Here is a 15909-nt window from a genome sequence, read left to right as displayed (position 1 = left end):
AAAAACTACTTATATAAAATGTTTTAATTACCTGTTTTTTCATCGTGGGATATTTAATATCAAGAAGATGTGTCTTTATTTCAGTTTCTAAATTTTCTGAAAATATAAATAGAGACGCAGAGTGACAGATTATAAAATGAATGAAATGGGAGAAACAAGTATTCACAGCAACAAATGCAGCTGTTGACGTGAACATTGCTTCTCTTAACATTGATCTACATATGTAAAAAAAAGTGAGAATTAACATTCCAAAAGAACATATACATCAATACTAAATATGTTGTGAATAGTAACACCAATATGGTTTGAGTTTTGCAGTGTCCAACTCCTCAATGCTGTGAATCCAGCAAGTTTCTTTGTGCAGTGTTGATTTAAAACAATAGTATCTAAGCTTTTTGTTTTCATAAACTTTGTGGACACATATAAAGTTTAAATCTATGCTCCCGTTAATTTGCATCTATAAAGTTGTTAGTACTAACACATCTTGATAATTACATCCATGTCCACCAACCCCACATGCACATTTAGTTTTAGTCTGATAAAGCACATTACTTGATCACTTCCACATCCTTGGAGCAATAGTTCACAACTTTGAACTGAACATCATGTCAATATTATTTTCATTTACAAGGTACTAAAACCAAACCCTCCTGCTAAAGTCCAATTACAGTGATAAAAGCTATGCCGTACAACCGCAGACAATTAGATATAGGGGTAAAGTTTCTGCTTTTGGCACAATTGTGAAATTGCGCCTGAAGTTGCGCTGGTTAGGCTCAAGTTTCCGCTAAAATGCATTTGCATAAGCACAAACATAAAATCTTCCATAAGCCAGCACAACTATTCTTTTTCTTTTCATTAAAAAATATTCACTGATGTACTTAAGAGTGCTAACCTTGTGCACTTTCATTAATACAGCTGAAAATGGGTTATCACAAAAAAATAAGCATTTTTAGTAAGTGTCCGGTCCTCCACCTGTGAGTAACCTGATTTAACCAGAGATCACTGAAAATTACTTGAAAAAAACTATACTGAACTATTTACTAGTTTCATTGGTGTACACTAGTCAGTTTCTTAGTAAATTAAATATTTTTTGATATGTAAAAACTTTTAAAATGTGCCTACTTGTGCCTGTGCGTCTAAGAAAATGAGCACAATTCAAAAAGCCTTCCCGAACCAGTGCAATTGGCGTAAACTCGCCATGTTGACCTGGGGGCATGGCCAGTTTTCCAGCAGGGCCTGATCCAGGCAAATTGAATCTTAAACCAGCATAAAGGATCGTGGAAAACCCAAAAGTAAGTGGTTTTGGATGTACCTCACATTTAAAATTCCCCGATCTTTTGCACTGGTTCGGCCAATTCTGCCCAGATTGCGCTGATATAACTGGCATAAATGAGCAGAAACTCAACCCTATAATACCTACCATGATTAGGGACTTTGGCTTTCAACAAAACAGTTAGCCGCTTCAGTAGATGCATATCCTTTGCTCTTTCACTCTTCTTATCACTGAAAAGCAAAACAATGAATCAATAGCACTTTTTTTAAAAACTCAGTGCAAGGGTTTCTCAATCCATTAAAATCACTCAAGAAAGTTGCATATTACAAATCATTAGAATATTTACATATGTGGAATCCATATTTTATATAGCATGCATCAATGGATATAAATTTTGAAGTACTATATACAAAACTGTACTTGAATAACTCCAATCACGTTAATAAAATATTCCTTCCATGCACCATCAACTTGAATTAATTAACCCCTTCAAGACTGTAGCAGCATTTGAACGCCAAATTGAACCTTTTTGTATTTGTAAGACATAAACAGTTGTTTAAACACTAAGGGTACAGTTTTGCTCAGCAGACTATCCTGTCCTACCAATGACAAGATTCTAATTACTAAGAAAAGTTCATAAGATGCTGAACTCAGTTTCCAGCTGGCCACAGCTCTACAATTGTTAGCAATGAACTTACTGTTGAGAGGAGGAACACTTATCTAAAAATGGTGCAGACCAGCCCACATGATAGCCCAACATATCCCACATACCAACAATGACTCCCTCAACACTGGTTAATGGTGGAGTGAGGGGAGAGGAGATAAAGAGTTGTAAGATACCAGAACTGAGAGGGTACAACTATCAGGAGAAACCGAACAGGCTGGGGCTCGTTTCTCTAGAAAAGAGAGGACTGAGAGGTGACCAGATAAAGGTCTTTAAAATTATGAAGAGGTTCAATAGGGTAGACATAGAGAAGGTGTTTCCACTTGTGGGAGAGTCCAAAACCAGGAGCCATAAATATGAGAGTCATCAATAAATCCAATAGGGAATTCTGGAGAAACATCTTTACTCAGAGTGGCGAGAGTGTGGAATTCGCTACCACATCAAGTGGTTGAGGTGAATAGCACAGATGCATTTAAGGGGAAGCTAGATAAGTACATGAGGGAGAAAGGAATTGAAGGATATGTTGATAGAGTGAGATGATGGGAGGAGGCTCATGTGGAGCATAAACACCGGCACTGACCTGTTGGGCCGAATGGTCTGTTTCTCTGCTGATAAATTCTATGCAATTCCATGATGGTTTTAGGCTATATACTGCACCTAGAAGTAATATTGGAATGCTTAATCCTTATCTTTGGTGGGAAAAAATAAAAATAAAGTACCTAAGAGCAAGATGGAAAGGGACATTGATGGTTTTCACGTTACCATCTACTGGATCAATTAGACAAATCTGATAGGTTTGTGGTTGCCAACCCTGGCTGGTCACATTGTTCAATCCCATTATCTTGTATCCAGGATACAGTAACCTGAGAAAGGCACATTTTAAGAGTCATAAAATATCCAAACTACTATTTGGTTCCACAATATACAGAATCAAAATTAGCCAAAACATTTAGATATAAATATCCTTTTCTTACTGTAAATTCAGTGTTCTCTGGACATTTCACCAAGTGAATGATGGTAGCTTTTTTTCAATTTGAGGGCAAGATTCTTAATCTATTCCTAATTCCCTGCCTTCCCAAAGCCAGACATCAATTCTGGCTGAAAGGCTGACAGCCAACTTACAGGTGTCTCCATTGCTGTACTGAACAGGCCACCTGCAGATAGACAGTATCAGTCTGATACAAACTGTTCTCCCAACTATCCCTCCTTGTGCAGAAGTGCCTGGCCCCCACTTTCTACTTCCCTTCACCAGCAGGGCTGATATCAGGAATTCCCCCAATCAAACAATAAGAGTTTTTACAGAGTAGCCTAAAAAATAGTTTTAGGTGGAAGACCATTGGTCTATCTAGTCTGCCCATTCAATTAGACCTTTTCTTCCCTGTGAGGTATTTTTATATCATTTATATAATTGAATAACCATGCATCCCCTCAAATTCCAGGAACTTTTTGTAAATGTTTAGTTGCCTGTTCAAATCACCAACACTGAATGTTTGTTCCATATGTTGATCTGCTTTTGCTAAAGAAATTTGAGTTGCCCCTTCACTTAAATCTATGCTCCTTGGTTCTGGTATACTACACACAACAGAAAACTTGTGTTTCTGAACTTGTTCATCATTTTGAAAATTGTATCAATACTTTGATTCCTGGAATTTTTTAACATTTGCACGTTGAGGAAGAAACACTTGCAATAAACATCTATCCCTAGTCATTGCAGAATTTAAGCGTCAACAGTGCTGACTGATATTAAATTTTGAAGAGTGTACTTCCTCAAAATAGTATAATCTATGTCAATTAAAACACTGTCATCCAAGAAAACAATGTTTAACATTTGATTGGATAAAAAAAAAATCCAAAGAAACAGACTGCACTAATCTCACATGACTCTCAGAAGATGCATCACCAGCAAAATGGAGACTTTTTACTAAGTAAAGTGTAAACATGTTAAGGGCTACAACAGTATATTTCCTAAAAAAATGCAAGTGTGTCCTTTATTTTGTTCCCATTGTGTTCAGTAATTTTATTGGATAAAATAAGACACACCCACATGAAAGTGTACCCAATTCTGTAGTGGAATATAAGTTTGTTGTTAAAATCTTGACAAAAAGCCTCACACAAAAAGTAAAAATTATTAATCCAATTTTTTTTCTCCCCCTTAAAAATGTGTAATATGCTCTCAAGTATGACCAAGATATCATTAATCTGCAAACAGGTCTAAAATGAGGATCCTTATCCATTCCCCCACCCATCTCTCATGATACAGCAAAGCATTTATCAAACTTTTCAAAAATATATTGATTTCAGATAATGTTCCACTATACAGACCTGCAGTGTTTTCCTACATTAAACGCCCCAACCCTAGGACCTTGCTGGGTGCTCCACACTTCCAAGATTCCTCTCCTCGGGGCATAGATCACCAGGAATTGAGCCACTCGCCTTAGGCCTGTGGGATTGCTGAAAGGAGAGAAATTGCTTTTCTCTGCTTCTCTTTCATGAAGATCTTCTACCACCTGGATCCAGCCTACCTGTGCATCACGGTACCCTAGCAATCAAAATTTAAAAAAAAATTAAAACAGAGCAGCCTGCATGGGCATCCATCCCTGTAGAAAACTGAAGTGGATCTTCTTTCAGGTGAAATTTTTTTTTAAACCTTTTTTTGTTTTCCTGCCTAGTACCACAGGTGGCTTTCCATCTTTCCTTTAGCGCCAACGGGTGCAATACCTCTGCAATATTGAGACCGTTCACAATCCCTCTATTTATTTTATACCACGTGATATAAGCAAAGATGTAATAATATAGAACTTAACCCACACACCTCATACTTGTGGCACAGTAACACTTTTGTGGAATCTAGTCCGCATTCAGCTGCTTACTGTTGGGTGTGATCTATTTCTACCATATTTACAAACTTAATGTCATCAAAACTTACGTATTAGAAAATAAAATTACTGTATTAATGCAAATTCTGCAGTGCATCTGCTACAAAGAATCCAAATGATCTAGGATGACTATTGCTCCCCACCAATTACACAATTCTCTCATTTTGTGTTGAATGAGTATTAAAAACAAATTGCAGTGAAGAGAAAGACAGTTATAAATACATTAAATAGCAACAAATAAAACTTCACAAAGCAAGTCGAACATTTTACATTACACAAGAATTTAATCTTTCAAGCAGACACTGTTAAACTAATTACAGATAAATGCCATCCTCACCCTTCCACATGCGTATTGCTACCCCTCTTGCTACATCTAGTAAAGCGACACGGCCAAAATCATCTGTTACCGCTGCCAGGGTACTACAAGGTGATAGGCAAATACTTTCTCCACGCCGACGAGAATCTGGAACCCCAAACCTACAAAATAATAAGCAGAATAATACATAAACATGGCTTACTAGGTGCTGCAATAATAATGCAGGAACCATTGCTACAAAGCCCATGGGATACAGGGAAATGTGGCGAATTGGATCCAAAATTGGCTCAGTAACAGGAAACAAAGGGTAAAAGTCAATGGATGTCTTTGCGAATGGAAATCCGTTTCCAGTGGTGTGCTACAGGGCTCAGTGCTGGTTCCCTTGCTGTTTGTGGTATATATTAATGATTTGGGCTTGAATATAGAGGGCATGATGGCAAATTTGCAGACGACATGTGTAGTTGATAGTGAAGAGGATAGCTGTAGACTCCAAGAAGATATCAATGGGTTGGTGGAGTGGGCGGAAAAGTGGCAAATGGAGTTCACCCCGGAGAAGTGTGAGGTAATGCACTTAGGGAGGGCAAACAGTAAATGGGAATATATTGAGAGGGGTAGAGGAAGTGAGACACCTTGGAGTGCATGTGCATAGGTCCCTGAAGGTGGCTGTACAGGTAGATAAGGTTGTGAAGAAAGCATACGGAATGCTCTCCATTATTAGCTGAGGTATAGAATACAAAAGCAGGGATGTAATGATGGAACTGTATAAAACGCTGGTTAAGGCCACAGCTGGAGTATTGTACGCAGTTCTGGTCACCACATTACAGGAAGGACGTAATTGCTTTGGAAAGTGTGCAGGGAAGATTTACAAGATTGTTGCGAGGGCTTGAAAATTGCAGCTACGAGGAGAGATTGGATAGGCTGGGGTTGTTTTCCTTGGAGCAGAGGAGGCTGAGGGGAGATTTGATTGAGGTGTACAAAATTATGAGGGGCCTAGATAGAGTAGACAGGAAGTACCTGTTTCCCCTAGCGGAGAGTTCAAGAACTAGAGGACATACATTTAAACTGATTGGCGGAAGGATTAGAGGGGGACATGAGGAAAAACTTTTTTACCCAGAGAGTGGTGGGTGTATGGAATTTGCTGCCCGAATTGGGGTAGAGGCAAGGACCCTCAACTCTTTTAAAAAGTACCTGGACCTGCACCTAAAATGCTGTAAGCTGCAGGTCTACGGACCGGGTGCTGGAAGGTGGGATTAGAATGGGCACCTGGTTGTTCATCGAGCCGGCGCGGATACGATGGGCCGAATGGCCCCTTTCCGTGCTTTATCTTTTCTATGGTTCTATGGTTCCAATGTGTGAAAGTGGCGGAGAAGTACTCGAACATAAGTCAGTGGAAGAGCCGATCAAACTGTATAGTGTCTGGACAGACGTTACCTTGAGAACTGCATCCAGTCTGGTTGCCAAGACACAGCGGACACATTAAAAAGCTGCAGGCAGTGCAGAAGAGCCACAAGGCTGATCCTTAGTGTCAATAGTCTGAGTTATGAGGAAAGAGAGAAACTTGAACTTTTCAACCTGGAAAGGAGGTGCCCAAGAAGTGATTTTATAGAAATCTATAAAAGATAGCTGAGGGAAGGGAAAAGATAAACCCAGAATGAAGGTCAATGTAATTTTGGGTTGATGAATAGTGGCATAGAGTACAAGGATAAGAAGTAATGATGAATTAATATAAAACATTGGTTAGGCCACAGTGTGCAGTTTTGGACACCACGTTATAGAAAGGACATTAAAAAGCATACAATGTGCAATCTATAGGTCGATGCCAAGAGATAGGAAACTATAGATATTAGGAGAAAAAACTTGAAATAGGGTGACTATTTCCAGTGGAGCATAGAGGCAATTTCGTGGAAAATTTTAAAAATTATCACGGGTTTTGGTACAGTAAACATGGAAAGACTATTTCCTCTGGCTGGGGAGATAAGAGGTCATCAATTTAAAATAATCACAAAGAGTGTGAGAAAGGAGGTTGGGAGAAATTTCTTTACACACACTGTCGTTGGAGCATGAAATTCTTTGTCATATGGATGGTTGAAGCAGAGGACCATTGCACCTTTTAAGAGAAAATTGAATTAACATTTGAAGCAGCAGAAGATACAAGGCTATGAGGAGCGAGCAGGGAATGTGATTAGTGTTGAATTGCTCCAGTAAAGTTGGGCAGATAACCTCCTCCTGTGCTGTGAACTTCTATGGTTCTATAGAAATTAAGAACTTGCATTTATATAGTGGTGAGAATGTGGAACTCGCTACTACATGGAGTGGTTGAGGCGAATAGCATAGATGCGTTTAAGGGGAAGCTAAAGTACATGAGGGAGAAAGGAATAGAAGGATATATTGATAGGATGAGATGAAGTAAATAGAGTGGGAAAAAGCTCATGTGGAGCATAAATACCCGCATGGCCTGTTTCTGTGCTGTAAATTCTATGTAATATAATGCCATTCATGTCTCAAAGCACTTCACAGCCAATTAAGTACTTCTGAAGTATAGTCACTGCTGTAATGCAGGGAAACGCTGCAGCCAATTTGCACAGCGTCCCACAAACAGCAAACAATCTGTTTTTGGTGGTGTTGTTTGCGGGATAAATGTTGGCCAGGTCACTAGTATAATGCAGCAGACTTACATCTGAAAACAATTCAATTCTCTATTGCAGTTCTCACTGAAAGAACAAAAAAAATGTTTTACTGTAATGAAACAGGGGACATTGCTGCCCTCACAAGAGTTTAAGTTCTTGGAAATGCTGCTTTGAGGAAGGATGGAAAGTAAACTTGCATTTGAAGTACACTCTGGGCAATAAGTACTATTGATAGACAGTACAAAGTTTGCTATTGCACTACTGCACTTAGTAGTTGGCACCTTTAAGTACAGCCACAGTTTAATGCTGGCTTAATAAAGTGTTTAAATTGTATTGCTGGAATGCTTACTTTTAGCATCTTTCAAAAGCTGAGCACATTTGAAGTCCAAATCCTGCCATGTACAGACATGAACTTTCAAGCAATTTTCTCTCTCCTGGATGTGAAAACATAAATCCTCTTACCCTTTAGCTGCCAAATACTACCAATCCAGCATGGAACTGGTGTGCTGCGTAACCTACTCACTGATATGCACAGGATTGCAATAAGATCTCGGAGGATTCTGGGGTAAGTTGTACCAATACTGCCTCATGCTGCAAAAACACTGATTTCAGAAGGCTAACGCTAACAGTTGAGAAAACGTCAATGGGTGACATGTATGAGACCTTAATGTTCTTCCTCCAATTATTTTTTTTTTGTTAAATATGCATTTTACCCACCTTACAGCAAGAGGAGTTGCAGGTTCAACTTTTGGTTTCTGTTTCTGCACTGGCTCTTCATCATGCTTGGTTTTCCACCCAAGCCATCCACTGGAAAATGCACCAAGAAATTCTCATAACAGTCATGGTCTGGTAAGTTTTAGGCAGGATGGAATTCTGCCAACTAAGCATTTACTTTGAAATACCACCTCTACACAGTTTACAGAACCAAACACTCTGCATTCCAGATCATTCATCAGCCAAAGAAAGACACTAGCACTGAACAAAAACTCATTAAAGTTTTATCACGATACCATCATGTAAACAATAAATTTTTCATGAACACAATTCTATTTAAAGACTTCCCATTAAATTTTTAATTTCTACTAGAACTACATGACTATCATTAAACAAATTTTCAACTTTGTATAAATTATCATTTTTAAAAGAAGAGTATTAAAATTTTCAAAGACAGGACCTGGCAAAGGACCTGTGCATTACAGACATTCAGATAATCCAACATTTATTACAGACAATATTCAGGAGAACAGATGAAAAGTTATGTTAGGAACATGGCTCGTGTGGAGCATAAACACCGGCATAGACTTGTTGGGCCGAATGGCCTGTTTCTGTGCTGTAATTACTATGTAAATACTATGAACAGCCACTCAAAGTAAGCCAAAGTGACCCCAATGCAGCAGGTGACTGTCACAAATTGCACATGAGGATTCAAAACACAACATCCAAGAACCTAGGAAGCTTGTATTCCCTAACTAGAGGGGCAGATCGTAAGACTTACTCAGTCTCATCTTCTCTAGAAGATGATAAAACTATGAATTACACCCTAATAATTCATCTTGCAACATGCAAAACAAAATAGGGATGCAATTCAAAGACAAAGACAGAGTTAATTTAAATCTATATCTGGGACCACACGGGTGAGGTGGTATCCAGAGGACCACTCAAGCGAAAAGTGGGTGCATGAAAAGCAAATATCTCCATAGTCTTGAAACCCTACCCACCACCAACCTTCTTACAGGCATATCTGAGGGAACTGACTTATGGCCATCTCTGAAACATAGATGGGCTGCCACGTTCCACATACAGTACTCCAAAGATAGAGCATATTTGAAGCAATTTGGCTTGTATTTTCAAAAATGATACAAAAATTATAAAGAGGCAGCTACAGTAAAATTTCAATTAAAAAAAATGATATCTTACCTAGCTGCATTAAATAAGGCTGATGTGAGCTTGCTGGCAACTGCCAAAGCAACATGCGATAGCAATGGCTGGGTGCTTCCCTGTAACAAGACGAACAGATAATATTTCATCAAAATGGTGAAACGGTCCTAAAGGTGCTCTATCTTTTATTATTACCTATAGAATGTTACCAGCAGAAAATGTATTTAAGTTGTAAATCATTTAATTCTACATTGAAAATGAATTAATTGAAACACTTGTTCAAATACTGCATTATTTGCTATTTACAAAGATCTATTTAGATAAATGGATGTTCTAAAATCAAAATTTTAAATTGAGAGAAAGTCATGTAAACACATACCTCCAAAGCATAGAAGAAACCTGCGAATGGACCAGAACCAACTGTTACATATTCTGACATGGCTGGTGGGCTGCTTTTTACAGTAGCATTAAATCCACCTAAAACAGAGGCAGTCTTCAACTGATCAAATGGACAAAGTGTCATGATTCCTGAAGTAAAAAAAAGAAAGAAAAGTTGTGACACAAATACATGAAAGCATGTTCCACTCTGCAACAAACCGTAAAACAGGGCATAATTGCTCCAATGCAAATATACTAGTTTCTCAGTTATGCTCATTCCCTCCTCAAATAATTGAATGAAGACTTCAAAGAAAATCTGAGCATGTCAGATAAACTGTAAACAGATTTATAGAGATATATGTAAATTGATTTCCAAATGATACTTCAGTAATAAAAACAGAAAATGCTGCTTCTGATGAAAGGTCTTCGACCTGAAACATTAACTCTGTTTCTTTCTCCACAGATGCTGCCTCACTTGCTGAGCTTTTCCAGCATTTTTTGTTTTTATTTTCGATTTCCAGCATCAGCAATATTTTGCTTTTGATACTTCAGTAAAGCTGTTTTCAGCATTTTAAGAATACAAAGAAGAATATGCATTTATATAGCACTTTTCGCATCATTGGGGCATTCAAAATCTCTTCAGTCAGTTAATTACTTTTGAAATCTCATCACTTTTTATGGAGGCAAATGTGGCAGCCAGTTTGCACACTAACAGCACAGAAATAAATGAACAGTTCTTTTCAAAACATCTGAAGTCAAATCAATAAAGAGGAAATCATATCCCTGAATAATGGAATGCAATTTTAAAATTAGATGCAACACAAATCTCCAAATTGGAAAAGCAAAAATACATGGCTGCAGTTTGGGAGCCATGATTCACTTCTTAAAACCACTTGTGAAACGGTCACAGTGAGCCAAAAGAAACATTCATCTAACAATGGTTAAGGAACCCAAATCATGGTACTCTACCACCACTCATGAATAACAAAATTCTTTCTGGTGGATGTGTCCACCAATTGTTGACATCAGATTCAATATTATACTGCCAGGCATGGAGCAGATATTTATTAAAATGGGAACTATCTGATCAACAAAGTGTGGGAAACATAAAGGGCGAAGAACTTAACAATGAAAGTAATTTTCTCTATTTTCTTGCTCCTAAAGCAGCCATTATCCGACAGTAAATTTCATTGGTTTTTTTGGCATGGGAGGGAAAAAAAACAAAGTGAAGAAAGTGATGCAAATGTGATCCAGGATTACTGAAACGATAAATGACAGTGAGAATCCCTTCGTTACTAACTGCAGGAATTCACACATGACTCAAGCTGTTAGCTATTTTGCAGATTCTTACCAATTCAGAATGTCCTTTCCTATCAAATTTTATTTTGGGCCTCCTGTACTTTTGCAATCTTGACCAATCAAATGGGCAATTGGTCTGAATTAGCTCCACAGATGCTGTCATTGCTACTACACGTTGAGCTACTAATGATGTATATTTCCGGCAAGGCTCATTGCCCTTGCTAGGTTGTCAGCTGACATCTATTGTGTCGTTCATGGTGATTCTCCCTCATTTTGGGCCACCACCTCATCTCCACCTGATAATCAATATTTTGCTCAAGGGTAAACCAAGCTGTTAATGTCTGGAAATACTATTCCACCACAAGCGTCAGGAAACACGGCTATGTTTTCTATGAATGGATTCTTTTATTACCTATGCTTGCATGATCCACTATCATATCAACATCCTGCAGGCCCCATTTCTTATAAGTTAATGGTGGAGGTTGTATGTTCTCAGCACCTGAAGCTGCGGCTGTAAGAGAGTGCAACATAGTAGGAAAGTTAGTAAATATGCTGCTATCTGAGGAACCTGAAGTTATTTGTTTTGCGCAAAGAAAAGAAAATTAGTCACACAAAATTCACTTTTTGAAGGAGAATATATATATACACACAATACAAAAACAAATCTTGCTGGAGATAACCTAATTTTCAATACTGGTTACTACCAAATTGTAGAAAGCCATTATTCAAGGGAGCCCCAAAATGGCAAGTCTCCATACTGCAGTGTGGTGGGAGATGCTCTGGGGAGGGTGTCTTAGGGTCTGGGAGAACTGGTTCAGTGCTTGACTTCTAGTTGCAGCGGAAGGACGGCAGTATGAAAAAAGTCTTACATTTAAAAAAATAATTCTCAGGGTATGGGCATTACTGGCAAAGCCAGCATTTATTTCGCATCTTTAGTTGCCCTTGAGAAGGTGGCGGTGAGCCTTCTTCTTGAACCATTGCAGTCCATGTGGTGACAGTACTCCCACAGTGCTGTCAGGTAGGGGGTTCCAGGATTTTGACCCAGCTACGATGAAATCGTTTTCCTTAGTAGTGACTGCTGAGTACTTATTTTATACTCAATTCCTCTGATAATGAAGCAGCCCAAGCCAGGGGTCCTGGGGTGTGGGAGTCGAACACAGTACTGCAGTCACCTTCCCTGGTCTTATGAAATCACACACAACCTGCCACTGCCAGACCCAAGTTATGCTCCTCCCTCATCACCCTGCCCGGCCATGGCCTTCTCTCCGAGCTTCCATTTCTACCATTCACCTTCCAACACTACGAACAAGTGGCGGTGGGCTTGGCATCTAACAGTATTTTAGGGGACAGAGTAGAGGCGGGCTGCAAGGGTAGACTATGCAGGACCTACAGAGTAGTGCATGTTACACAACAGTTTCCAATCAAACTTCAGAAAATCAAAATCTAATGGTCCTTCAGTAACAAAACTGAAAAAAGATTTTCCACACTAGATGAAGTATACGGATTGTAATGATTTTAAGACGAGTCATGCATTGTTGCATCGTGTCATACATACATAAGAAATAGGAGCAGGAGTAGGCCAATCGGCCCCTCGAGCCTGCTCCGCCATTCAATAAGATCATGGCTGATCTGTGTCATACAGTGTTATCTTTTCTGCACAATGTGACAACAAACATTTATACAAATCCTTGTCTACAGCATTTCTATTTTTGTCAGTTTCACATATTCCAGTGCATAAATCCTATTTTATACCAAATGATTTTCCAAATTCATAAATGAGCTCTACAAATCCTAAAATTGCTATTGTAGTACTAGCGACACCTTCAAACGAAGTGTTTAGGAAAGTAATATTGCTGAGGCAAAAATAATGGACTTCCTCTCTTATAAATCAAGAGATCTTCACTCCAGAGTACAAACAGCTTCAAAGCAGCATTTGTGACATCAAGATCGATGCATATAAACTGTCTCCCAGCACAGCAGCATTTCTTGTTTTGTTATGGCATTCACTAGAAAAGGTAGCACCAGTTTTTTTTTTGGGGGGGTGGGGGGGGGGGGGGGGGGGGGGGAGGGCGGTGGTGAAGTGAATGGGCAAGGAAAGGGGCTCAGAATTTTGCAATGTCAGAGGATTTTTTGATTTTGTTTTCTAAATCGGTCAGCTGCTTCTTAGATCAGGTTTAAATGGGAAGATCTTGGATTTATGATTTATGGGTATGTTACATTAGATTTGATTTTTGCAGTTCATTAAAAATTTGAATATAGATCTTAACACAGATTTCTCCATAGAAGAATGTAAGCAGAAAATAGTTTTAAAATTATGCATATTTTAGCATAGCCAGGAATAAAACATCAAGAGTCTTAAAGCAATATAGAGCATTACTTCAGTAGCTTCACCTTATCTGGAAACCACACAATGACAAGTTATGTATTTCTGCCACTCAATAAAACTTCATATTTGGCTTCAGAATTACTGATAAAAAATATCCAGTTATAAGGCAGCGATGCTAATACAACAGAGGGTTTCAAACTCAGGTTCCTGGACCCCTGGGGGGGGGGGGGCACGAGAGGACTCAAGGAGGTCCACAAAGTTCTAAGATTTCTGTCAGCCTGGGCCTTAAATACTGCAAGTCTCTAGAAGTGTTTTTTCTGGAGTATTTCTGCTACTGTATTCTAATAAAAAAAGCATTTTCTGCTATCATGACCAACTAGCAGCTGACACTTGATTTTAGCTTGGAGGTGCTTGGCAGTGTGTCAGGTTAGCAGGAACCCATACAAAAGAGATAAAAACAGAAAATGCTGAAAAAGCTCAGCAAGTGAGGCAGCATCTGTGGAGAAAGAAACATAGTTAACGTTTCAGGTCGAAGACCTTTCATCTTCGACCTGAAACGTTAACTGTTTCTTTCTCCACAGGTGCTGCCTCACTTGCTGAGCTTTTCCAGCACTTTCTGCTTTTATTTCAGATTTCCAGCATCCGCAGTGTTTCGCTTCCCATACAGAAGGTTTGAAAGCCGCTGTAATACAGAAGCCCAAATTTAATATAAAAATCTTACCTGTAGTACAATTAATGCACTCGGCATAATAGTTTTAAAAAAAAAAAATTACCTCTTGCTACCTGGTTTCGACAAGCACGAAGAGACTGAAAGAGGCTGAATCCATCTATTGTCACAAGGGCAGCTGGATATAGAATACTCAATTCTTCATGCTTGGAAAACAAAAATTCCAGTTAGTAATCCGTCAAGACATCATTCGAGCTAAATTATCTCAAAGACACTTACACGATAGCATTTAAAAAACATACTATCCCTTCAGCAAGTAGGACCAAATAATTCTACAAATTGTCAGCCATTAGGATGGTGAAACAAAACTAGTCAGCTTTATTCTAGGTATTTTTAGACAGTAAGCAGATATACCCTCTCAGACGAGGCATTTTTACAACAAATCTTTTCTCTGTCCCAATAGGAAATATTTCATCCAAGAGTGCAAAACAGCTGTCCTCTCATCTAATGAAACCCTGTTTGTCTTGTTTTATCATTGATTAACTTGCTTTTATAACCTTCTTAGAGTGGACAGACAACACAAGAGAAGTTCATTCCTCTCTCTTCCCATATTAATTGGAGTAGACAGATATGTTCAAAAAATGGCAGGTTGGAACTGCGATTGCACAACATACGGTCTTCGATACCTCTCTGAAAATATGGTGCACGAGGCACTTCCTTGCAATGCAATGTTACCTTCACAAAAATTAGTTAACATGTTAGAGGATTGCCTTAAATTATTTTTTCCCTCTTTCACCAAGTTTAGCCCATTTCAATGAAGTGAGTTGTGTCTCAGTCCCTATGGATAAATTATTCAATGCGTTGTTTTGTACTAAGGGCTGCATTATCCAATGTATACGATAACATCTACCAATATAACATTTTATCAGGCTTGTCTTAAAAAGAGGAAATACAATCCTATAATCAACATTCAAAGCGGAATCCACAAGGTACAGCAACCTTGCAAGCTACGCCACAAATGTTAATATAAACCTGAAAACAACCAATCAATACATACTTACGAAATGTAAAAAGGCTCCTTACCCTAATCCTATTATGTTGAACTACACCACTTCTGTGTATCTTACTTTCAAATATTTCACAGGGTAAGCGCAAACTAAGTAATTTAGACATTTTTTCAGCACATAAAACACCGATGTCTTTACTAATTGTTACCATGGTATAAGTGCAGTGTCAGGCATCCAATAAATATTTATCTAACAAGCAAATCACATACCATTATCCATTCATGAATGTTGTATATGCATTATGTAATTAGGTCTGGTTAATAGAGTATGTTATCCAACCAGTTTTTAAAATGCTTTGTAAGTGCTCACCTGCTCAGTCACACCAGGGTGTCTGGGAATCTCGTAAGTCCGACACTTCAATTGTAGAACTGGGTCCTCATTTAAAAGTTGTGCTAAGAGGAGAACTCCATTCTGCAAAAAATAAAATGGGGTCATTCTTCCAACAACATCGAAAGTAATCATAGTTGCCCATTGTCTTTTTTTGAGCGAATAACCAGCTTTTTCACACCATGCACTTCACTTCCTTCTGGTACGTGCT

The 15909-nt window shown here is 38.5% G+C and overlaps 1 protein-coding gene across 3 annotated transcripts in view; it reads right to left on the bottom strand.

Moving 5' to 3' along the window:
- rab3gap2 (RAB3 GTPase activating protein subunit 2 (non-catalytic)) overlaps positions 1–15909 on the bottom strand; it is a 95434-nt gene that overhangs the window by 43246 nt on the left and 36279 nt on the right. For all 3 annotated transcript variants that reach the window (XM_067988876.1, XM_067988877.1, XM_067988875.1), the window contains exons 7-17: positions 15681–15782; positions 14411–14510; positions 11724–11822; positions 10014–10162; positions 9674–9753; positions 8474–8563; positions 5151–5290; positions 4260–4476; positions 2657–2800; positions 1421–1503; positions 32–96 (exon numbers count right to left, since the gene is read on the bottom strand). In XM_067988876.1, the coding sequence (XP_067844977.1) occupies positions 32–96; positions 1421–1503; positions 2657–2800; positions 4260–4476; positions 5151–5290; positions 8474–8563; positions 9674–9753; positions 10014–10162; positions 11724–11822; positions 14411–14510; positions 15681–15782 (1269 nt within the window). The remainder of the gene's footprint in view (positions 1–31; positions 97–1420; positions 1504–2656; positions 2801–4259; positions 4477–5150; positions 5291–8473; positions 8564–9673; positions 9754–10013; positions 10163–11723; positions 11823–14410; positions 14511–15680; positions 15783–15909) is intronic.

The sequence above is a fragment of the Heptranchias perlo genome, chromosome 8 (genome assembly GCF_035084215.1).
Source record: "Heptranchias perlo isolate sHepPer1 chromosome 8, sHepPer1.hap1, whole genome shotgun sequence".
Classification (NCBI taxonomy): Eukaryota; Metazoa; Chordata; class Chondrichthyes; order Hexanchiformes; family Hexanchidae; genus Heptranchias; species Heptranchias perlo.
This window is presented reverse-complemented; position numbering and strand designations above follow the sequence as displayed.